The sequence below is a fragment of the Taeniopygia guttata genome, chromosome Z (genome assembly GCF_048771995.1).
Source record: "Taeniopygia guttata chromosome Z, bTaeGut7.mat, whole genome shotgun sequence".
NCBI classification, from domain to species: Eukaryota; Metazoa; Chordata; class Aves; order Passeriformes; family Estrildidae; genus Taeniopygia; species Taeniopygia guttata.
The window spans coordinates 70817823-70843984 of NC_133063.1; the positions used below are offsets into that span (position 1 = coordinate 70817823).

General features: G+C 37.0%; 1 protein-coding gene and 1 long non-coding RNA gene across 31 annotated transcripts in view; one reads left to right on the plus strand and one right to left on the minus strand.

The window, feature by feature from the left end:
* PTPRD (protein tyrosine phosphatase receptor type D) overlaps positions 1–26162 on the minus strand; it is a 1149749-nt gene that overhangs the window by 200953 nt on the left and 922634 nt on the right. For all 30 annotated transcript variants that reach the window (XM_072921655.1, XM_072921648.1, XM_072921647.1 and 27 more), the window contains 1 exon segment: positions 25253–25394. In XM_072921655.1, coding sequence (XP_072777756.1) covers positions 25253–25394 — 142 coding nt within the window.
* Positions 9041–13454, plus strand: LOC140681943 (uncharacterized). Its single transcript, XR_012053160.1, has 2 exons — positions 9041–12910; positions 13052–13454. It is a non-coding gene; the product is annotated as an uncharacterized lncRNA (long non-coding RNA).

Below are 26162 nucleotides of genomic sequence, written 5' to 3' on the forward strand. Positions count from 1 at the left end.
TAATGTAAACCTAGTTAGCATGTTTTATTACCTGACAGCTTAAAATTTATGTAAACTACAAGTGTCATAAATATTTGGACTAAACTAATGGTCTTAATTTTATTTGGATTCCGTTTTGTACTCTTTTGGGGTCATTGTGGATTTGGTTTATTCTTTCCTTCATTTTGTTTGTTAGGGTTTTTGGTTTTTAGTGGGTTTTTTGGTTTTGTTTGTTTTTTGTTTTGTTTTGGTTTTTTTTGTGGTTTTTTTTGTTTGTTTTTTTTTTTACTCAAGAGCCATTTATTTAGGTTTTTTTTTTATTAGAAAAAGAGGATAAAATGTTAGATGCTTGGTATCCAAACAAGTTGGTATCCAAAAAAGTTAGATGCTTGGTATCCAACAAGTTCCACCATCATGTTATACAGTTTATGAAACTGTATAGATATTTAAGAACATAAAACAGCGTCGTTATGGAAACTAAAAATACATACAACTTGGTACATCTTTTTTGTCAATGGCCACATGATCAGATACAGAGATGAGTGTAACAGGACAAATGTATCAAGAATCTTCTTCAATTTATTATTCCCAGCATTGAAACTTAAAGATACAGGACTTGCTGTATTTGTGTACTCTTAGAAAATACACTTAGTGTAGTCCTGAAATAGAAATTTGGAACTATTCCATGCTCTGTTATTTTCTGTAGTTTCTATTAAAGCTTTGTAATCCTACATCTGGAAATTCTATAAATACCTGGAATTGCCATAAGTCAGAGAAAGCTCAGGTAAAAATTACTGAGAATATACTTTGCAAAAGAGATGCTATTAGCTCCCACAGGTGTTTAACACTCAACACTTCTCCTTAACCTCACATTTACTAGCTTACAGGAAGTGAGTTAAAACCCCTTATAAAAGAAGTTTTATAAAGGTTTACTGACCTTCCCAGCTGAGAACATGCTTGCCTTGACAGAAATAAATGTGTACGGAATGAGAATGGACAGAATTAAAAAAAAAAAAAAAAAAGTGCCTAAGTGGTAATAAAATAAATGAAAAAAGAAATCATGTGTTTGTGATACCATTTCCAAAGGATGGCTTTCTAGTTCCCATTTTGCTTTACAAATGCATGCTTATATTGCCAAATTTCATGGAAATGAGCAGCACAGCCATTTAAAAGACATCAAATAAACATTCTTTTTATTACAGTGAAATGCAAATATCAAGTCTTAACAAGTAAATCTAGGGTCTGTAATTTTAAAACAGCAATAACAATAACCTCAGGCTATGTTTTTATTTTGTGGTTGACTTTATGAGAAGCAACTGTTATTTTTGTGTGGCACTTCAATGAGTCAGAGGCACCCTCATTCCAGTTAAAACAGTAGCACTCTGGCAGTACTTGTGATGGAAAGTCAATGATTATTGGTCACTCGAATCATACTGTCCATCATGCTGCTGGTGACAAGGTTTTAACCTATTTCAAATTTAAATGTCAGTGTTTACAGAAACATTTCTCAGAAAGATTAAACCTAGGAAAGACTACAAGTGAACCCTGTGATAAAATCCTGTAAGTAGAAAAGCTCTAACAGATTGCTACAAAGCCCAGGTAATTATACTGGAAGTCTCTCAATAGACAGAAGATAGCGATGAATGCTTTGCCTATCTACCACTGCCCTTTCACAGTCATGCAAAAATACACCTTCATTTCAGAAGATAGGAGTTTTACAGATAGACCTAGCCACCAGTCTTGAACAAGCAAAGAAGATATAAAACCAAAGCAATTCTGTCCCTGAAATAGATAAGACATCTTTGTAGATGGAAAATGTTTATTAATTTTATTTCCTCAAATACAGGAAACCAATATAAGTAAGAAAGATTTATAGTCACATTTGATTGTCATTTCCAGCTGGAACTAAAAGGATGTAATAAAATAAATCTGATAGAAGTTTGCAAGCTGTCTACATTTCAGAATAACTGAATACCTTAAAACAACAAAACCAACTGTGAAACAGTTTACATTTGGGAATCATAATGGAGAACAATGTGCAAATTTGTTTAGCATACTCTTTAGAAAAGATAGCATATAGAAGCTTTGAATTAGTAGCCAAGGATGAGTAAAATATTCAAAACTGTGTTTAATACTGCACAGAATTCAAATACCTTAAATGTGAGTCTTTCCCTTGCAAATTCTGACAGAGTATGATATGATCATCTGGCTAGATTCACAAAGTCCAAGATGATCTAAGTCATGAGTCCAAGATCTACTGCTGTTACTGCAGTTAGAGAAAACTTTAATGCCTTTCTTCAAAGTTGGTTTTTTATATATAGTCAGTTTTAAGGCTCTAAGAGAAATAATGGTGTTTTATGATTCTGAAGGGGTCTATTCAACAGAGAAGTTGTTTGTTCTTTAGCCTCACATGCCCATTTTTGTCTACAGGATTCTTTACAGGCAAAGCTGTTCTCCCAACTGCTAAGTACAAAGTATACTGTATGAGGTTAGAATGGGTGAGCAACCTAGCACATTACTTTCAGCCAGGGCAGGGTTAATTTTTGCAGTAACCAGGAGACAACATTGTTAGGACCCTGAGATTTTTCTATACCAGGCCTCATCATCCTCAGGGGAGAGGAAGGATCCCTTCTGGATCCCATAATAGCAAATGAGCAGTTGAGTAATGTCAGGGTCTGCATAATGAACATTTGCATGTGAATAGTTTGCCTTTCTTGTAGAGACTTTGTTATTAATATTCTTGCTGTTTCTGTCTGTTGTCTTATTCATTATTATTTCCAGTAAATTGTTCTTATCTCAACCCATGACCCTCAACTTCTGTGCCTCTAGTTGTCCTCTGCAGCCTGATGTAGGGGGGAATAGGAGGAGGAATTGAGAGGAGTATGGTCTGCAGCATTTCCATGGGAACACTACACTGGGGAACACATATTCCTAAACCAAGACATACTTCTGTATCAGAAACTTTTTTCTCTCCTGGTTAAAATTATTTTTCAAATATCCACCCGGTGTCACTTGAGACATGCCAAACCTACACAAGCACCTGGGGAGATCTTACTTCCATATCTGGGAAAAAATACACAAACTTACTATAATGCTAAGAATGGGCAATTTATTGCAAATTTATTGCAGATCAATTTCAGCAGCAAAAATGGGGAAACAGAGCAAGTGCTCTTAAGCACTTAACTTTGTAATCCATTCCTATATTATTATGTTATGTTATGTTATGTTATGTTATGTTATGTTATGTTATGTTATGTTATGTTATGTTATGTTATGTTATATGTTATATGTTATGTAAAACAACGTATCCAAGAAAAACCTTCCATCTGAGAATAGAAGGTTTTGCCCTAACCAGGGAAAAAACTAGCTAGACTAACTAGTTCTGCCATTGTGTAACCCTGGCCTTTACTGGAATAGAAAGATTTAAATACAGCAACTGCCCATTTAAAAACACCAAGGGTGTGAGCATCTATTATGTGCTTCAAATATGGTTCAGTTAATAAGGTTCTGCCACATCCTTGCCAAACCAATTTATGTACAAAAACTAAGCATGAAGAAGTATGGTAACAGGCATCCAAACCTGAATTTATAGTTTGACCAGACAAAATTTAAAAAAAAACCAGAAATAAATTAGGTATTTTTGGTAGATTTCTCTATCCTAATTTGCCTTAGAAATTATATTTTACTTAATGTGTAGAAACTTCAATTTTTTTCTACCTGGAAAATGCAATTTTGAAAGTTTTATATTTTTTTCTTGAGTAATAAGAATAATTTCTCTAGTAACACTTTTTAAAGATGAAATGAACTTTCTGCATGCTATTTTTGACTCCCAATAGCTTAAATTATCTTCACTGATATCCATTCCTGAATTCTTCCACTCTCAGGATTCTTCACCTACAACTTAAAGAAATTTTACCAGTATCTAAAATTCATTTTTTTCAAGGAGCAGTAGATGTCATGAACTCCAAATCGCATCCATTAACATCCCAGCCAAATCCAAGAGTATTTCTCTTGCCTTTATCACATCAGTAACTCATAGCTAATTAGTTACCTTTAGTTTAACAGAATTTTGGCATTTGAGAGACTGCTTTTATTTTTCTTACTCTTACACTACTGCTTTCCTAGAGTATTAAATATTATATTGTTATGTTATATAATTTTCACAGTAACAGTCTTCACCTTTTTCTGTATTTTACTATCATCTCAGCTAATTTAAAACATAAACAGATAGAAATAAATCTACCACCTTAACTGTAACAGGAATGACATAAAACATTTTTCAACAGAAAAAAAATGCCTTTCTAAAATACAGATGTCCTTTTCTGCCCACCATTTTCAATACTTTATTCTCCCTTCACCAGTAACCTTGGCTGAAAAAGAACTCTTTAAATTTTCTCCTTTATTCAGCAGGTTAATTCACTGCGCACAACAAATACCAAATTCCTCCATTTTGAACACACAGAGAAAAGATATATGAAAAATTTGGTTATCTCTTTTAATATGTGCTATCTCTCTACCTACTTACTACCTACCTACTTACATGCTTAATAATTTAAAAGTTTATTTCAAAATATTAAAAAAAATTTAAATCTACTGACACAAAGGCCCTTTTTAAATGATAGCATACCAGTGTCTCAGAACAAGCATTATTATATGAGAGGATTGCAAAAAGCACCACAATTTTCTTCTGAAATATGCAAAGAATAGAAAAGCAAACATTCTTAGTAAAATATTGAATATTTATGCTTCCTTAAAACAATTTGAGTAAAAATTGCTTTCAGTGCTTACTGGAAGTCTCTTTTGCATCAGGACTGATGCAATTTCCAAGTGTAAGCAGCTTTTTGGGATCCAAAGAAACCTAACAGAGCAAGAAACAAGAGGGCCACTTGTGAATCAAACTGTTGGTAATTCTAAGGGTAAAAAAATAAGGTGCCACATAACACAAGAAATGGTATTGTTCTGTTGGAAACATTAACACATGGTCAGGACCCATTTAGGTAACACCATTTCTTCCTATTTAGGTTACTGACCCCTGATCTAACAATTTATCTTTTCTCCAGGTCAAAATTTAAGTTGCAACCTTTCCAATATTCATTATTAATAATAAAACCCATGTGGCTGAGCTAGAAATGCTTTGTGAAATCTAGGTGAGGTAACTGAAGGAATGCACTACCACAACAGCTTTCTCCTTTTAACTTCTTGTCTAGTAAAAGGCACGTGAATTATCTTGCTAATAATCCTGACAACAAACAACACTCTCCATCAGGTGAGGAAGAAGAAAATAAAACAATTATTTGATCCTTTGTTTAAAAGAGACCAAGTGGGTATGTTGCTGTCAATGTCCTTCGCAGGTCTGCCTTAGAAAAAATAATCTTAGTTTTCTTGCCAGTCTATCATAATAAAAACTTGAGGCAAAAACTGACCTTCACTCCTTGCTTTAATAAGCACTGGAAAGGACTGTAAGGAGCTTTTCTGTGCTGCACAGATGGATGTGGACAGAAATGTGGACGGAGGAGCTGTGACAAAGTCACTCTCTCCCAGAAGAAAGCTGGTGTTTGCTGCACTATCTTCACAGTCTTTCCAGAGAATACTCCTTTTATGCAGTACAAGACAACTAGCCAGTTCTAAAGGGAAAATCAAAGTATTGTCCAGGAGACATATATCAGACATATTGTCCTGCTCCATATATCAGATTTTTTCCTATTAATAACATGGGTCTAGATACAGAAAATAAAATCAATTATCAACTTTCTGGAATACAAAATTCACAAGTGATCACTCAAAACATTACCTAAACTTTGTACCATTTTAATTGACTCCGAATGCCATTATTCGTACCACCTACTGCTCAAATGCTGGATTTAACGACTGTATTGAAAAGTTTGTGGTATGTGCATCAGTTTCAAGAGTTCCTAACAGGTTTAGTATGCCTCTTCCTTTAATGAAATATGACTATTTCTTTCACTTGTTTTAAGGAGATGGTAAATCATGAGAGTAATCAATATGCTTGAGATAATTAAGAAAATGTGGCAGAAAAATTACTATTAACATTTAGTTAAAAAGTAAGAATTATTTACCACAGCCAAATTAATATTATGTAGCTTTTAAATACTATTCTGGTATTATTTCAAAGTATGAACACTACCACTTGACTACAGGCCCATCATCTGTATTTAAGATTTGACCAATATTTCTTTGAAATATACAAGTATTTGCTAATGTAGAGGAAAAGAAAAGGACAGCAGAAAATGGAAGTCCTAAAAGATCAAGCCTCCAAAATCCTTAATTGTAATTATTAAAACAGTCAATTTCTTTTTAAACTTAGCTTATTTTTTCAAATATATATATTTACATTTTCTGAGCACCTGGACCTATGCTACTGAGAGAATGTACATGTGTTTCCCTCGTACAAGCAGAAGTAATTTAAATATATTGAATTGAAAGATCCTGAAAATAATTTATTTCTGGATTCTTGTCTAAACTCTTCTTCCTGCTTCCAGTTCACCTAAAAGAAAAACAGACCAATCATGATGACTTATCTGCAAAGTAGAATTAGACACGTTTCAGATATGAGAGTATAAAACAGCCTACATTAGTAGCTGAAGATGAAAGCTAACCTGTTATTAGTTGAACTTAACTGCTCTGCCCTCTCATATGAAATTGCAATAAAGTTGTCCATGAGACTTTATCTTCTTTGTATTTTCAAACCTAAAAATCCAATCTAACAACTGTTGCACCCTCCTCCTTTTCTCATATGATAAAATCAGTTTCAGTAAATGAATGTAGCAGAGAAGACAGACTCAAAACCCCACAAGATAATTAGGCAAGGGTCTGTTGAAAATGAAGGCTGGAAGAAGGTTATTGGATGTCCAGAACTGCAGAATCAACTAGGTTGGAAAAGACACCTGAGATCAAGTCCAACCCACGACCAAACACCACCACATCAACTAGCCCACAGCACCAAGTGCCAGTCCAGTCCTCCCCCCAGGAACAGTGACCTTCCAGGGCAGCCCCTTCTGAGATCTAATCACCCTTTCTGTGAAGAATTTCTTTCCTATGGCCAACCTTAACCTCCCCAGGCACAGTTTAAGTCTCTGTTCTCTTGTCCTATTGTGATTGCCCCAGAGAAGAGGACAACCCTCAGCTGGCTGCACCCTCCTTTCAGGGAGTTGTACAGAGGAATAAGGTCCCCCCTGAGCCTCCTCTTCCCCCAGGTCCGTCACTCTGTCTTAAGTCTGTAATGCTGCCTGGGATTGTTGTGGCCAAAGTGTAGGATTCAGCACTTGGTCTTGTTGAACTTCATGTCACTTTCTTTGCCCATCTGTCTAGCTGTCTGGATGATTGGTTGAAGGATCAGGAGCACAGTTAGTGAGTTTCTCTATCCTTCTGGTAACAAGGGATGACATTGATAGGCAGATCCATCAGCAATGCTGAGGCTTGTGTAATCAGAAAGATTTTTGATTGTTTTGGGAGTTTTGACCATGAGATGATCTACTTTACACGCGGCCAATCCATGGATGGGATGCAACTCAGAGAGGAAAAAGACTTCTAGCACACTAGAACTCCAACAAAGAGAAGCTAGCACAGCTCATTGATAGAAGTATAAACAAGCTTGGTAAGAGACCAAATCCGCCCTGCCAGCAATGAACAATGGGATGGTGTGACAAAAGTTATGGGAACAAGCTCTAATGGGATCCTTGCAGCAGCTTCAAGAGGTGTTACCTACAGTGTAACCTGAGATGTTTCTACACTAATGCATGCAGCACGAGGAAGATAAGCTTGGCCCAGCCCCAGAGATTTGTCATTACTTGCATAAGTGAAACATGGCAGGATGAGATCTGTGACTGGAGTGTCCTGTTGGATGGTTACAGGCTCTTTGGGCAAGGAAAAGAGGTAGAGGGTTTGCACTGTACATCACAGAAGGGAATGTATGGAGCTCACAGTCAGCAATTGCACAATTGAAAGCCCCCAGGTAAGAATCAAGGTGCAAAAAATTAATTCAGATGACATACTGGGAGTCTACTATAGCCCTCCTAGCCAGGACAATGATGCATATTAATCACTTCTTTGAGGAACTAAAGGATACTTCCAGGTCAACTGCCCTTGTCACTGTGGGGGACTTCAACTTGCCAGAAATCAAATGGAGCATCGCACAGCTGGTATAATCCAGGCCAGAAGATTCCTGAAATACCTGGATGACAGCTTTATGGAACAAGTCCCAAGGGAGCAGGTTCAGAAAGATGTCCCCCCATGATCTACTGCTTGTCAACAGAAATGATCTTGTGAGCTGGTGGCTGTCCTGGCCATAGTGACCATAAAACAATCAAGTTCAAAATCTCTGTTTACAGGAGGAAGAGTGGCAACAAAACCTCAACCCTGGACACGAGTGAAGACTTCAGGATGCTCAGGAAATTTGTGAGTAAGGTCACCTGGGAAAAACCTTTTTGCAGGTGCTGGGGTCCCTCAATGCTGGTCATTTTTTAGCCATTACCTCCTAATGGCACAGGAACAGGCAATTTACAAATAATGGAAGCCAAGCAGGTGAGGCAGAAGGCCAGCTTGGTTGAAAATGGATCTTTTTGAAATAAGGAGAAAAAGGAAGGTGTTGCCTAGTGGAAGCAGGATCAGCTGACATAGGAAGAATACAATGGTGCTCACTGCTCTAGGGAAAAAAAATTGTACAATCAAAGCTCAAGTGGAGTAGAAACTGGACAGAATAGTGAGAGCAATAAAACTACTTTTTTTTTTTTTTTTTCAAACATGTTAATGACAGGAAGCAGTGGAGGAATACCATTGGCCCATTACAGGATGAGGGTGGTCACCTCACAAGCACAGACATGGACAAGTCCAAGGTGTTCAATGCATTCTTTGCCTTCATCTTTAACACTTCCTAAACTGGAAGACCATGATTCCAGTAATGATAAAATCCCAGTTGAACCTGAACTTTTGTGGGATCTGCTGCTTGAACTGGGTCCCTATAAATTGATGGGGCCTGATGGGATTAATCCAAGAGTCAAACAGTTAGCTGATGTCATCATAAAGCCTTGCTCAATGATTTTTAAGAGTCTTGGGATTCTGGAGAGGTCCCAGTTGACTGGAAACTGGGGAATGTTGTTTTGATTTTCAATGGAAGGATGCCCTCACACAGAAAGAAACTACAGACCTGTCAATCTCACTTCAGTGCCCAGTAAAATTATGGAGAAGATTATTCTGGGAGGTATTTAAAAGCACCTGAAAGACAATAAAGTCATCAGTCACAGCCCGCATGGCTTCATGAGGGGAAGGCCTGATTGTCAAGTCTGATCTTCTATGACAGGGTAACCCACGTAGTTGATCTAGGAAAGTCAGTTGATGTAAGCTTTCTGAACTTCAGCAAAGCTTTTGATGCTGTCTCTCACAGGATCCTTTTTGGACAAAATGTGCAGCCCACAGCTGGATACACACATCCTGTGATGGGTGAACAAACAGCTGATGGGTGGGGCACAAGCAGTTACAGTGAATGAGGTGACATCAGACTGGGGACCTGTCATTAGTGGGGTTCCACAGGGCTCCATCCTTGGCCCAGTTCTTCAACAGTTTCATAAATGACTTGGATGTGGTGCCTTTTTCAACCTAGAAATGAAACAACACACTTTTGAGATAATATTGGTATAGGAATTAATATAGAAGTAGGTCTTTATTGAAGGCCTCCAGGAGCAGCTATGGAAAAATGTCCACAAAATCCTACTCCCCACAGGGGTGCATACAGTTTTATAAGTTTGGTAATTTAGGTTACTTGACAAAAAAAACAGCAATTAGGAATAGAACTGGTGATGCAATTCCCACCCAGTCAAAGCCCCTTCTAAATTCCCCCCCAATTAGATGGGACTGAACCTTGTTTATGAAAATGTGTCTGAAGAGCTGTTTTTTGGCCTTGGATTCTATGGAGAACCAAGATAGGATAGGAGCTTTGGAACATGTTGTGTCCCTCTGACTAGGAAAATGTTGAAGTTAGGCTACAATAGGAAGTTACAAGAATACAGAAAATATATAAAAGAAAAAAGGTAAAAACCAAAATGGCATCAGATACAGGACTGGAACGAAGACTAAGTAAGTTTGCCAACACCACTAAATTGAGAGCAGCTGTTGGCTCCTTTGTGGGCTGAGAGGCTCTGCAGAAAGATCTCTACAAATGAGAGTGATAACCAATCACCAGCCATAATAAAGTTGAAAAAGGGAAAGTTGCAGATTCTGGATCTGGGACAGGGCAACCCTGGATGTACAGACAGATTGGGGAATGAGAGGCTGGAGAGCAGCACTGTGGAAAAGGAGCTGGCTATCCCAGTTAACAGAAAGTGGAATATGAGTCAGAAGTGCTCCAGCAGCCAGGAGAGCCAACCCTGTCCTGGGAGGCATCAGGCACAGCATCCCAGCTGGGCAAGAAAAGGGACTGTCCTGCTCTGCTCTGCACTGGGGCAGCCTCACCTCGAGTGCTGGGGGCAGTTTTGGGCAACATATTACATGAAAATTTTAAAGTTATTAGTGTCCAAAGGAGGACCACAATGATGGTAAAGGGTCCGAAGAGGAAGCCTTATAAAGGTGGCTGAGATCTTATTGTTGAGACCTCGTTGCAGTCAGCAACTTCCTCATGAGGGGAGGAGGAGGGGCAGGCTCTGTGGTGACCTGAGTGACCAGAGGGAATGGCCTGGAGCTGTGTCAGAAGAAGTTTGGGTTGGGTATCAGGAATTTTCACCCAGAAGATGGTTAGGCACTGGAACAGCTCCCCAGGGAAGTGGTCACTGCACCAGATGACGAGTTCAAGGAGTGCTCTCTGGCACATGGTGTGACTCTTGGGGTCATCCTGTGCAGGGCTGTAGTTGGACTCTGCGATCCTGATGGGCTCCTTTCAACTGAGTATATGCTCTGATTCTATGAATAAATGACACTCATGATAAATACCTGAAATATCACCTTGTTTATCTGACTCATAAAAAAGAAACTGCAATACACACACATGCATAGTGTCCTACCTTTTCACAAGAGGAGCAGTTTCATATGTGCATACCATTTATTTAAAAAATTAATCTATTTTTTAAAATCATCTCTCATGAGTTTGCAGCCATTTGTATTAGTGCTAAACCATGTCAATTCTGGAACCTGAAAGATCCTGGAGGATCTTGCTGGAACCAAATGGTACATTCAGAATGGTACATTCATGTGAAAATGAGGCCACATTTAAGAATATCTACTTACACAGTTATTTAAGTTTAAACAACTCATTAAAGAATAAATATCGCTCTCCCTTCACCTTTTTGTTTCAAGACTTCAACAAAAAAACATCCCAACAAGCAGTTTTTTGATGTACGTACGTCTCCTTAGGAATAAGCAACACTAATCACAGGAACTACCAATAAGGTTAAATTTAGGTTTCCAGGTTTGATAAATGTTAATGAAATTAGAAGTTTTTCTCCTTGCATTTTGTGGTTTTGACATATTGCAACTAATGACCAAACTCAAGTTTTGACTGATTTGAAGATCCAGAGAAGATCTTTTTTTCACTGACTTGAACATATTCTCAATTCAAACCTCTGTCTGCTATGTGTAACACAGCACAACAAAAAAAATGATTGCTTTTGGGCTTACTAATGGCTTTTCTGCACTTGGCTTCATCTTCTTGCCATTAATCAAGTTCCAAGTGACAACAGCTTTTGCGAAGAAAAACCAGAAAAAAAAAACCTGGCAACTTTTCAGCCTCTCAGTTCGCTTTCTTTGAAAGTCATTTTGAGGCAGGTATAATGAAGAGGGTTTCCCAGATAGCCTATTTCCTTATCTATACAGCCAAACCCCAAATAAATCTCTGTGTGAACATTATGATAAAGGTTGTCTATACAGATTTGTTTATCTTAGCAGCTAGGCTGATAATGCCATTTAAGATGATATATTTTATGAAAATAAATTACAGGCCTAGTGAAAACATGACAGTGCAACAGGTGAAACAACAGAATATATAGGAGTTAAGATTAGCTTTTGAGCTTGGTACTAAGCTAGACACACTGAATTTCAAGTTATTAAAAGAATGTACTTTTTAACTGCCATTTACAGCAGTGATCATAAAAAATGGATTTCTTCACAGGAATATTCCCTGTAATGAAGAACAGGACTTAGTCTTGTTAGACAAGATACGAAAGTATGGCTATAATGTTCCAATAAAATTCTTTGAAAGGCTGGTGTTGTGGTTTGACACGGAAAAAGAATTTATCCGGAAGGAAGAGGTCAATTTGGACATTGACCAATTGAAGGTGGACATGCCTCTGAGAACACAGAGGGGTTAAAAGCAGAATTCCCAGGAGAACTCGCTCTCTTTGGTTCCGGTCAGCGGTCAGTGCAGGACTCTCCCCTGCCCGGCCACGAGCTGGGTGGGGGAGGGGAGAAGCCACGTGGCCTTCGGAGGTAGGCCCAAGGGTGGAGGGACTGGAACCGGGCTGGCCCCCTGCAGATGGAAGGGTGGAGAAAATCTGTGATGTCTCCGTTTCTCCCCAGAGTCTCTCTCTCTCCCAAGAGAGAGAAAGAGACAGCGGTGGTTTTGCCAGCAGTTCGCCGCGGGGAAGGAGAAGAGCGGGGGGGCTGCAAGGTGCCCAGCCGCCTGTGGGAGCTGGAGCCTGGGCAGCGAGCCATCCTTGGGAGTCGGGACTTTTAACCCTTCCTGAGAAATGAAAGCTTTGTGAAATTTTTCTCCTCCTTGGTTTGAAAGAGTGGAAGAGAGACAGCTTGGACCCTGGGATGTGGAGATGATGGAGTGGCTTTTTGGCTGGACTTTTTCTTGGTAACCACAGGCTGTACTGATCTTCTCCTCCAACAGAGACTGTATTTTAGGAGGATGCCGGTGAGCCAAAGAGACCATGCTTCAGCTGGAAAAAGACAGAAGTGGAGCGAACAGAGAAAAGTTAAAAAGGTTTGTAGTAGTGCCCCCTGTCTTCGCAGAGGAAGAAGAGAAGAAGATCTCTGTTCTTAGACCCTCGGCCCCAGGGGAAAATGGGGGGGACTGTGGTCCCAAAAATGAAAAACTGAACTGTTGTTTTTCCCCTCTTGGCAGGGCATCCTTGAAAGGAAAAATCCTAAAAGCAGTCTGTCCATCTATGCATTGGTGGTGAGAGCACTGTGCATGGAAAGGAGAGGGTCACCATTGGCAAACTTTTTTCTCTGGTGTCATGTGGTGACATCGAAGCACAGGATGTGGCAGCTGTGTTTCTTGGGGAGTCTGTGGCACAGGAGGGACTCCTCTCTCCCTCAATGGACTGAGAATCAATTGTTTGGAGGGTGGAAACCTGATTTGGGTCCAGGCTGTGTCTCACTGTGGTTTGTTGGAAGTGGGTGGTGGAAGGAGGAATGCTTTGGACGGTTTTCATTTTGATTTTTGTGTGTGTTTTTTTTTATTTCTTTTTCCTTCTATAGTAGTATAGTAGTAGCAGCTTAATAAAGTTTTTTCTTGTTATTGAGCTTGGGCCTGCTTTGCTCTGTTCTCGATTGCGTTTCACAGCATTCAATTGAGAGATTGCCTTTTCATGGGGTCACTGGCATTGTGCCAGTGTCAAACCATGACAGCTGGGAATATGAATGAGCATAGAAAGAACAAGATGATTTTATATACAGAAGAAGAAACTGTACTGATTGAAAGGGATTTTTGAAGCTAAATTTTTTATCATTATTCTTTAAATAATCTTTGTTCTAATTAATGTCAAATGAAGAATATTTCTTATAATTTAATATTATATAATACATACATATTATAATTAAGAATATAATAGAATATTTCATTTAGAAGTGATGTCCAAAGATCCAACTGCCCAACCACTTCAAGGCTGACTGAAAGCTAAAGCAGATATTAATGGTCTTATCCAAATGCCTCATAAACATTGACAGGCTTCAGGCACTATTCTAGGAAGTCTATTCCACTGTCTTGTTAAAAAAATACTTTCTGAGGTTCAGGTTCAGCCTGCATCTCCTTTGATGCCACTCAGAACCATCCCCATGCATCTTATCACTAGACACATCTGCATCTCCCTCTTGCTTCCTCACCTTGGGAAGCTGCAGAGAGCAGTAAGGGCTTAGCCTCCTTTGCTTTAAACTATGGCATCTCAAAGTCCTTAGCTGCTCCTCAGAGGACAAGGCTTCAAGTCCCTTCCCTGGCTTTGTTGCTGTGCTCTGAATGCACTCAAGGACCTTCAAATCTATTATAAATTGTGGGGCCCAGCACTGCAGCCAGCACTCAGGGTGAGGCCACACTGATGCTGAGTACAGTGGGACAATCACCTCTTTGGACTGGCTGGTGATGCTGTGTCTGATGTACCCCAGGATGCAGTCTGCCCTCCTGCCTGACAGCATTGACTCAACATTCAGCTTAATGTCAACCAACTGCCCCAGATCCCTGTCTGAAAAGCTGGTATTCAGTCACTCCTCCTCCAGTGTGATCATGTGCTCTAGGCGAAGAACTTGGCATATGAACCTAAATTTTGTCTCATTAATCTTTGTCTAGTGTTTTAGTCCATCTAGAAAGGTCTGCAAGGTCACTCTGCAAGAGTCAACAGCACCTCCAGTTTTGTATCATCTGCAAACTTGCTGATACAAAATGGTGCATTTTCCTATATACAGATAATGAATAAGTATTTTGAACAGGACTGACCCTAAAACAGTTCTGTGAGGAACACCCCTGGGAAGTAGCTGCCAGCCAGATATAGCCCCACCAATCCTTTCAGCTCTGACATTCAGCCAGTTCTTCACCCACAGTGTTGTGAACTCTCTCCTCCCACAATAGGACAACTTTTAACAGAAGGATGCTGTGAGGTACAGACTTACTAAAACCCAGAAAAGTCCCTTCCACCACCTTCCCTTGATCCACTTGGAGGATATCATAGATGGATATTGAATTAGGTAAACAGGGACTCTGTGATTGTGAACCAGTGTTGATTGCATTGTTCTTTAAATGCCTTTCAGAAGTACACAGTATAATCTTCTCCAGGAACTGAGGCTAGAACTATCATTTGTAGTTTCCTGTGTCTTTCGGCACACCCTTCATGTAAATTGAATAATATTGGCTAGTTTCCAATAAGCAGGGACCTTCTCAGACTCCCAAGACCTTTGGTAGATAATGCAAAGGAGTCATGCAGTAATAATAATAATAAAAATAATTCAGGTAATAACAGTAGTTTGCATATTCATTGTTAATATGCCCTGAAATATGTAAATGTTACAAAAGACCAGTGTCACAAGCCAAGATTCAGGTGCACAGAATGCCGTAATGAAACACCTGGCTCTAATTAGTGCTTTTTGACTGTATTTGACTGAAAAGTTTGCTGAAGTGTTTCCACTTGAAGAATTTCCTCATTATTCTGTTTTGCTGTTGTCATATTAAGCATGCACAGACATTGTAGGTCACAAGACGCATTCAATACACACAAAAGTGCTAAAATGCTAGTATTACTATCTAACATCTTACCTCACAGTAGATTCTCTGTAACAGTAAATAATTTAAATAGAATATTTTAAATCACTATGGATATAAGAAACAATTTTGCAGGTTTTATTCATTTGTAAGTGAAGAAATTTAATTTGCTACTGAATTAATAGCAAGAACTGCATCTTGCTATGAAGTTAAATAGAACAGCAGTAAGCCAGGTGCAGCACTTTACATCAATTTAAAGCAAGCACTGAAAATACTTGAAATTATATACATTATACCAGGATTTTATATCCTGTGTAAGCCTTAGAGTATTTTTAAAGTTTCTCCCTGCCAGTAAAGCCACTTAAATCACAGTTCTTTCAACCTCTTGCTACAATAATGCAACAAAGTCTCCCGCCCTTTGTGGAATCAACTCAAAGTCACTGCTTCAGAACTGTTTCATTTCTAGTCCTCATAAACAAAATATTTTTATTTTGTCAAGGTCTATTGAATTTCATCTTCCTTTTGATGTTTGTATGTTTGCCAAAAATACTTTGAATTCTTTAGTATGTGTTCTTCATGTTTTTGCTTCCTATGTCAAACCCTTGAAAACTTAGGAATTACAGTAATAAATACTATCTTAATATCTATTGCCAGGCTAAGCAAGCCGAAGTATTACATAAGCTTTCTCTAATTTTTAAATTACTTTTTTATATATATATGAAAAACCATTATTACTGGGCTTTTTCTGTATTTGAAGATTAGCATTTATTACATTAAAATGTATTCAATCTTACTGTCACCTCAGTACACTAGTGTCAAACACATCCTACATTTCAGCAAACATTTCTGTCACCCTAACATAAGTGCTCACAGAAATGGCTAGCCTGGAAAAAGGAAGACAAACCTACTATATGAATATATGCCTTTTTCTAGTAATCGCTTTGGTTTTCTTACACTGTATTAAACATCTCATATGAAGATTTGCTGCAATAACAATTAAATTTAAACTATAACGCAACTAATACCATTGGGTTCCTTACAGATATGATGACACTGCCGGGGGTTCAGCAACTAATCACCATATCATTTCCTTAAGCAGAAATTACATTACTAGAATTACATTACTTTTTAAAATCAATATGAAATAATGATGTGAACAAAAAAATCATAGAATTCTTTTGTCAATTTTCATGTTGTGCAACTTTAACAATTACACTGCTAATTAATATCACAAGAATTTCTTAATTGAGTTGACATACAGATGTATAAATGCATCCAAAACTGAGGTCACAGACTATACAAACAACAGGAAACATGGCATTTGATTAACTGCACTGAATTTCATTATTCCATTGGCTTCACTTGAGACAGTGGGTTTAGGCCACTTAGAAATGAAAACCTGGACAATCTCAACACCTGATACTAAGCCAACATCACTCTACACAAGGACAAGCCTCAAATTCATGCATAACAACTAAACCCAGGAAAAGTGACTGTATTCTAAGAATTCTTGGTGTATCAAAAAATATTTTGTACTTTTTCTTTTTACTATTTAAAAAATGGCCCTCCATTTTCTAAGTAGATAAAAAGAACCACAATGCAAATTTGAATGACAGTTTTATTTAAATTGAACTATATTACATCCAGGCAGAAAACAGAAGAAATGAAATACTATATGCATAAAAAATAGACACATGGCACTACAAAATATCAAAATTATAGCACCGAATTATACCCTTCTCCCATCCCTCTTTCCTTGTTCTGAAAAGCTTTTATACTGTTTCATACACAGCAATGCTCCACCTTTTCTTGTAAAGATAATTTTTAATATCACATACATATGCTATTTCTATCTGGGTTTTTAAAGAACCATATCAAATTGGTTGCTTATTGTATATAGCAGGTCATGGTTCTTATGTTAGGATATTTCATGTTTTAGTTCTGATCTTATATTACCTGATACTGATTCTGTTAGTAGGAGAAATATTAATCCTCCCCCTAATATTTCCTTTTTCATTGTTCTTACTATCATTTGTTTCTGACAGATTTCTGACAGTGTAAGGATGACCATCTGTGAAAAAAAGACTGAATTATCATAGGCATCAATGAGTTGGGTAAAAAAGTATAAAACAAATGTGGTTTAAAATTTATCTCCTTAACATGGCTTAATTTGCATTTTACAAGCAGCCAGCGTATACTCACTGTGGTTATGAAAAATGCCTATAATTCTATAGGCAGTCATTAGATAGCAGAATGGGAATACCTAAATTGGGTCATGCTAAAATTAGTCAGCTGAAAGTGTCTGAAAGTTTCTTAGCTTAGTTGTCTGCAACTATTTAACAGGTGTACATTCTTAGCCAAAATTGTTAATGAAGAATTATTTCAAGCGAAACAGAGCTGCTGTGCTTTTGTCCAGGATTACTTCAGTTTCTCTTCTTAGATCACAATTGTGAGACATCCTTTTAGGAACTGTCATCCATAAGTTTGTTTTCTTTCATGGATACACAATAAGTGCAAATACAGTACAGTCTAGCTGTATTACTGATCTGAAGCTGATGTTTGTCTCTTAGGAGCATCATACTGCTGTAAAAAGGTATGGCATAAATGATTTTGTACTACTGCCAGTATTTCATAAAATAAAACTAATCCTATGCACGTGTATGTGAAACTGAACTGGGTAACCTTACAGTATTCTATGTAAAATGGAAGTTTGGCTGTATGAAATTCAGTGACATGTGAAATATATTAAGATTTAGAGGTAGGTAAAATAAACCCTTGCAAAGACATTACAGGTGGTAACTGGCAGCAGGAAAACTTTGTCCATGTAAGTTGAACTAGCAAATACAACTGAACAATCAATCATCTTAAAGTAATATTTAGGATGATGAACATCTGAATTAAATTTTACCAGTTAAAAAAAATGTGGGGGAAAAGTTAGGAGAGATTTTTTTTAAAAAATCTGATATCTACGGATACCTTCTTATGACATCTTTAAAGATCTTACCTCAGCCTACTCTTGATTTTCCAAAGTAACTGATGTCTGAAAGTTTTAACTACAGAAATTTAAAATTATAATTAAGAAATCTGGGACTGCTGTTTCATTAATTTTCTGAAGTGACATCTCTATATTTTGAAAGAAGGCTTTGAATGCATAATTTCAAATTCATGACTGTAGTGGATTATTTAAAACATAATGTTGTGCAAGGGAAAGAGAAGGGAAAATTTATAAAATTCAAACTAAGAAGTAAAAGGAACCAAAATATTCCCTGATTGAAAAAGAAAATGTATTTGATAAATTTTGCATATAGAAACGTGCGTGGAAATATTTTAAAAAGTACTAACCATAAAAAAACATGAGGTGACACACTTGCCAGAAACTTCTTAGAATACTTACAGGAGTTATTTGATGATTCTCATATACAGTATTACAACATTATATATTAGTATATTAAATTATTACAACATTGTTTTTGAAGAACTACACAAAAGTCAAAAATAACACCTGTTAAATCAGCACAGCCAAATGCATATACCTAAAAACTGAATTCAATACCCTGAATCATGTATTTACAGTGATACACCCTTGTGTGTTTACTGATTGTTTCAGAATTTATAAGGCACAGTACTTTCTAAACCACTACCATGTACATGCTTACAATTAACAGAAATGAAATATGCAGTACCTTTGAACTCAGCTATGGAATACGAAACATGTATTTCATTATTCTTTAGTATCCTTTTCTGGCTACTAGTTAAATGTCATCACCTGTGATCTTTATAAAGATCAGTAAGTTATTAAGTATTTAATTGCATGGAAGGTTAATATTCATTTGCCAAACATAATATTTGCATATCCAAAGAAAATATTTCAAATTAGTTTATATCATGACAGACAGATATTTCTAAGTCTGTACTATTTCATAAGCCATTCCAAGAAATCTCCATACCATTCTGTAACTGTCTGTAAGGTTTTTTTTAAGCTGAAGTTATATTGGCTACTTCTCCTTTTGTTTTATCATTTCACAAAATCCTAGTGTGTGATTTTCAAGCAGCGATGTTTTGTTTCTTAATCCTCCCTGCACAGCTACCCAGGAGAGGCTTGACAACATAAACTGTAAAGAAGCATTTTCTCAGCAGGAATAACGTTCCTCTTCAAAAAGAGGCTTAAAAAAATAGGGCTGTAATAAACATCCTAGCCCTGGTCACGAAGTGCTATACATAGCATGACCACTGAAAAGTCATGAAGTTTTGGGGAATGATACTCCTTTGGCTCTTCAGAAGTCTTATCATGCAATATATGATTGAGATAAATGTCTTTCCAGTGTATTAAGCTCATGCACAGGTATTTTCTTAGTTCCCTTATTTCTCTTCATTCCACTTTCAAAAGCCTGTCCTACTAGCAACCACCTGGCATTAATCACTGTGACTATACAGCAAACAGTTTCAGATAAACACTGGTGTACATAATTTATACAGTTCCAGCTGAAACACAGCAAATTTCTCCTACTGTGCAGCTAATATCCAGAATATGTACAGTCGTTCCTCCCATTTGCCTAGAACTGAGAGACATCCCACTGCACATTTTCCAACATTACAGCCCTGCCACTTCATTTGTCTAATTCCTATGCCCTCTAAGATAGCTGTCCCAGATGACAGGTTACTCCTTCTCATAGTACTACCAGGTAAAGTGAAAATACAGAAATGAGTTTCTATTATTGTTGAATCTTTTGCTAGCAGCAGAAAAAAAAACTATAATAACTTGGATTTATCATCTCTGATTTGGAGTATTTTTGGGGTCTTTGGGTCCTTTTAGTTTGTTTGGTTGCTTTCGTCTATTTTAGGTGTTGTTTTCTATTTTTATGTAGAAATGTTGTGCACTTCTTAGAGTCTCATAAAAATCTCTCATAATTATCTCAGTATCTGTGTGTATCAATGGACAGGGAAACACTATGCAGTAAATAGTTCTCTTTTTTTTAAATTTCATTTTATGCAGCAGTGAATGTTTGACATTAAATTGATCAGTTTCTAATAATATAAAAAGGAATAACCACTCTAGGCAATTCCCAAAGAAATTTTACTTCTTTCAGGCTTATATACTGCCTGTGGTACGCCAATTCTGTATATCAGTATTTTTGTAATGCAGAGTATTAACACAATCAAGACGAGTAAGAGAAAATTGTGGGTCAAGACAAACAAACTGCCTTCTGCATAAATGCCCTGTTGTAGTCCCTCTCTTTACTTTCCAGACAAAAATAAAAGCAGAGCAAACAGGAGCAACATTAGAATATACATATTGTGCTCTACATTTTTACTTAAAAGCTGCAAACATCTGTGCTTTACTCATACAACTAGTAGTTGAAGAAAAGGATTCTTCATGCCCTAACGGTGTTGACAAAACTTTATAAAGAAATAACAATTTAATTTTTTTTTTTTAAATGAAAACTGGGATTCCTGAAAATTAACTGAATAAAATTGCTGCTGCTTTCTTTACTAGAAGAAAGCATCTATTTCCTTTCTTCCTGAAAAAAAAAAATATAGACTTGTATATAACACTAGAACTCTTGTTCTAGAACTAGGGAAAATGTTTGATATCCGCCATTTGCAAGACCTAAAAATAGATTTAGGTGGCTTTAAAATGAAATGAATGGACAGCAAAAGGAAAGCTATTTCATCTCTGATGTCTGGGGAGTATAGGAAGATGGTACACTCTGTTGCTTTTTATTGATTATACATGGATCACAAAATACATAGGGTTGAAAGGCACAGCAGTGGGATCACCTAGTGTAACCTTTATCCTTCTCAAACATGGTCAGCTGAGAACACATTGCACAGGATTACATCCAGACAGTTCCTGGATATCCCCAGTGAGGGAGAGTCCACAATCTCTTTGGGTGATCTGCTGCAGTGCACAGTTACCTCCACACTAAAGCAGCTCTTAATATTCAGATATCTGTGCATCAGTTTTTCTTCCTGTTGCCTCTTGTCCTTTTGCTTGGCATAACTGAGAAGAGCCTGGTCCATCTTCTTTGCACATTCCTTCCAGTTATAGACACTGATAAGGTCCCCTCTCAGTTGTCTCTTCTCCAGGTTAAACATGACCATTTCCTCAAGTCTTTCCTCACAAAAGAGATGCTCAAGTCCCCTCATCATCTTTGTAGATCTTTGCTGGACTTGCTCCAGGAGCTCCACGTGTCTCTTTTACTGAGGAGTCCAGAAATGGACACAGAACTCCTGAAGTGGCCTCACTAGGGCTGAGTAGAGGAGGATCACTTCCCTCAACCTTCTGGCAATGCTCCTTCTAATGCCCCCCAGGACATCATTGACATTCTTGGCTAGAAAGGCATGTGTATTAAGCACTGATAAATAGAAGAATCAAAGCACCGTTCAACTCTTATAGTTCTCAGCACAACTTTCAAAACAAAAACCTCCAAAATAAATAGTATTGACTCATCTTGTCTGCCTGTCTCCAGCAGTCAACTTTCAGACTTCTGTTTTCAAGCCTTGTTTCCCTTCAAATTCAACGTTTTCATATGGGTGAATCAATCATGGAAAGCAGCCAATTTCTTTACAGAAAATCAAAAGGAGTTTCCAGTTATCTCAGACATTCATTCTTGATCCATACTCTCATGATATTTAGCCTTAGCCTGGAGTGTTTCCTGATTTACTCTAGTAAAAGAAAAAAGGATCCAATATTTTGTCTGTGATAAGGCCTTGAAATGTTATCATCTGTAGTTGCCTTTTTTGCCCTTCTTCCTTCTCACGCTGTAGATTTCTAACACCTAGAAGCTAAGAATTTATTTGTATTCATAATTATTTGAGAACTAAATACTAAAAATTGGTCATAGTATAGGAATCTAAGAAAACATGGTAGCATCTGTAATGCATGGAACTACATGTGTTACTCTACACAGTCACAGAGGAAAACTAACAAATTTAGCTGTAAATACACAGACATATCAGAAAAAATGTTGCTGTTCTGTGCTGCAGAAATTATTTGTAGCAGTAAAGCTGGGATTTGTGAAACAAAAAATCAAACAAAATGAATGTAGATAGACACTTCTGCTCTTGGAATTACCCTGATTTCACTGATATTCTGTATTACGGTCGCAAAACTTGTAGGCTGAATTGTGAGTAAAATCTGACTTCCACCTCTGGTGACATCTCTCAAGAGGCAAAAATGACAAGCTGGGTCTGTGACAGAACCATTTCAGAATAATTAAAAGAACATATGAAAGCCATATAGGCATCTTCTGGCTATATAACTTATGTAATCCAGAATCACATACATACCACAGGGATGAGTAAAGCATAAGCAACCACAGCTCCAGCTCACTCTACTCTGTTTTGTATTTCATTAAATCTTGTTAATTCCTGTTGACATCTATAGTATATATTTATTCCTACAGCAGTTATGTGCGGCAGAGGCACTCTTTCCCAAAAAGGCATCATCAATGAGGTATTTTTCCAAAACAACAGTTTTCCACTGTTGCAGACTGCACAAGGTTAAGATTTGTGTAAGTTTGCAAAGTGAAGGCTTTGCAATAATAGAATTATCTTCCAGGCTAATGCCCTTAGCACTGAATTATGCCTGTCTTGGGAAGTAATGCAGCAAACTATTGTATTTTTAGCAATTCAAATTTTAACCCCATCAAAACTTCTTAATAATGCCCTTTTTCTCTGCAGGCTCCTTGCTTTCTATGACATTAGCCCTTTATCTAAATCCACAGTCACAGTATGTTCATGAGTTCTCATAAGTTCCCAGTTTCAGATTAAAACCATAAAAATCTACTCCTGGGGCAAACATATTTCTGCAGTCGCAAAAGCCATATGTATTATGGTTGGATAAAATTCTCAATCTTTATATTTCAGTGGTTTTAATTTAAGAAATTATTAAAATTGAAATTTATTTTCATTTTAACTTCATAACCAATAAATTTTTTTCATTAGTCATTTGCATATGCATATCATTATGTATTGCTTTTAAAATAGGATGCAATATTAGTGTTGTCAGAAGTAGGCACTGAGCCACTATTATTGCTCTTACTATCAACGAAAAAATAGGCAGCAAAGCTACACATGTGCTACAAAAAAATGATTAATAATCAATAGGACTTGTAAAGAAAGAGACCACATTGTACAGTCAGTCAGTTATGACACTCAGACACCCCCTCTATCTTTTGCAACTGCTGTGGTTCTTGGTAGAGACATATGAGAGCTGCTGACTCTCTACAAAAGCTAAAATGAGCGCTTCAGTTTAGAGCACTCTCTTTCAAAACACATGCATACACATTTCATGACCAGTGGTCTTGTAAATACATTCCAAGAAACTATGAAGACAAAGAATATTATCTCCACCAGAGTTTTCATGCTGTTTTTTGCTTTTCCTTGCTCTGCCTCCCAATCTCCCTTTAGTTTGCAAAATTTGTAATGGAATACAAAATGTCATTTTATGTTCGTTTTCAACAATGTGGAAACTGTATATAAAAAGTACTCCTACCAGTTAATAAAGGCAAAACCTTATCTAAGGGAGTTAAGAACAGGTCCATGTGCTGTTAAAACATCAATCTATCAATCTTCCTGTTTTCATTGGCTAGACTGGGAAGAATTTTTAAAAGATAATATAAGGAACAAACATGGCATTAGAGGTAAGATTTTTAAATACTGAAAAGGTTTGTTGACATCAGATATCCTCTAAGAAAAAAAAAAAGTACATCCTTAGGGTTAATTTTTGATATATATGTACGTAGTGTTGCTAGCTGTCTCCAACATTAATGTCAAGACTGTCTGTGATGATTAAAATAGGTAATAAAATAATAGAACTTTTTTTCTAGTAAAAATCGAACTTCAGAGAATAACACAAGAAAAAAAATCTTCCTGTCACCCTACAGTGTTTGGAATAAAGGATCAAGAAAAAAACATATTGCAATTACACATTCTACAAATTTTCCTCTAAATTTTGTACAGCTGTTTAATCATCTTCTATTCCTATAACCAGGCACGTAGTAATTCTGTAAACCTTGTAATGCCATGTAATATCAAAATACAAGACAGTAATTTTCAGTCAAAAAGCCAGTCCTGCAAACTGAAGAGTGTGGTATTTCATGAAGCGTCTCCAAATCCAAGTGTATATTCATTTCCAGGTGACAAAACAAAATGCTCAGATTGCTTGAATACTAGTATTTTCTCCCCTGAGTATTATCTAGACAGTAGGCTTGGCAGTACATTAATATCCTCACCCCAGATGGAGTTGAAAAAATTGAATCCTGTTTTCAAAATCTTCTTATTGAAGTAATACAGTTCAGGTGACACATATCTGAAGTGGAAGAAGCCTTCACCTTTTTTATGATTGCCTCTTGTGGGAAAAATTTTGCAGCAGTTTAACCTCATCCAAAAAATGTTCGTGCAACTTTTCAAGGTCACTGTTAATTGAGTAAATTTCTGTGTAAATTCTGATTGATCAAAGCTAAGGTACCCAGGGCAGAATTAAAATGTGAATCAAACGCATTCATAAAGTGTTTGGCCGGAGTAGTAATTGATAACCTGTTGTTGTGTGGCACTCCTGTTTCACTTATTTCTTCTTGTCTTCAGTCTAATCTGTCATACCCTACATGCTCACATTACCATTTTATGGTCAAAAGTCACAAACACTGTAGTAGAGTATGTTTTTAAAAAGTTTATAATGAATAGCATTGAGACTATAGTGAGGTCCATTTGAAAAGAACTATATTTACCTCTGCCAGAGAGGATCCTCTGCTTTACAACTATTTACCTCTGCCAGAGAGGATCCTCTGCTTTACAACAATGTACTACTTTGAGCTCTATGAAGTGAATTGGGTAGGTTTAGAAAGAACTTACCACGTAAAACAGTAAGTCTCGTGGACACGCTTATTTCGCCAACAGTGTTGGAAGCCACACATTCATAAATAGCTTCATCTCGGGGTGTGCGCAGTGGTTGTATTCTGAGAACTGATCCAGATCCATCATCAAACTCTATTACCTATAAAAGGAAACAAAAGCTGTCACAGATGTTGTTACAAATACCTATCCCTCAGCTAATCTGTTCATGAATAGTGGCCTGCTGGTATTCAAGTCACCAAAGACAGGTTAATTTCTCAAATTTATGTACCAAATTCCAGTCATATGGGAAAATGTTTAAGTGGCCATACTTGGAACATTCCTATTCAGTGAGTACCCAGTGGGCACTTTAAAATAGCTTCAAGAAATACAGGACAAAAAACAAATGAACAAACAAAAGAAAAAAAAAAAAAGCCAGAAAACAAGAGGTCTAAAAAAAAATGTGACTTAATGCTCTCTTATTCTGAACTTAACCACCAATACCTCTCAATTCTCTTAGCTAAAGTACTTTACCTTCAAATTACTTTAATTTTAACTGTTGCCAGCTATATTCCCTTTCTACTCACTGAGTGCAGCTCACTCACTAATTTGGCTCCAAAGTTAATAACTGTCTGCACTTTCTGAACCAAACAGGACGACTCAGTTTAGCTTCGGATTTAACCCACAAAATAAGTAAATTTATCCAACAAAGAAATCATTTAGGAGGCTAAATAAGATTTAGTTTTAAAATTTCAGTATTCACACAAGAAGTAATAACATTTATATAAGAAAATTCGCAGAACTGATCTTATTTCCTTCATTATCTGAAGTCAGAATCACATCAAATATTGGTGAGTACTGCAACGTTTTGTAGGTTCTGGAAAAACCTTCACAGTAATAAGTAATAGCAGTAATCTCTTTAATCTACTTT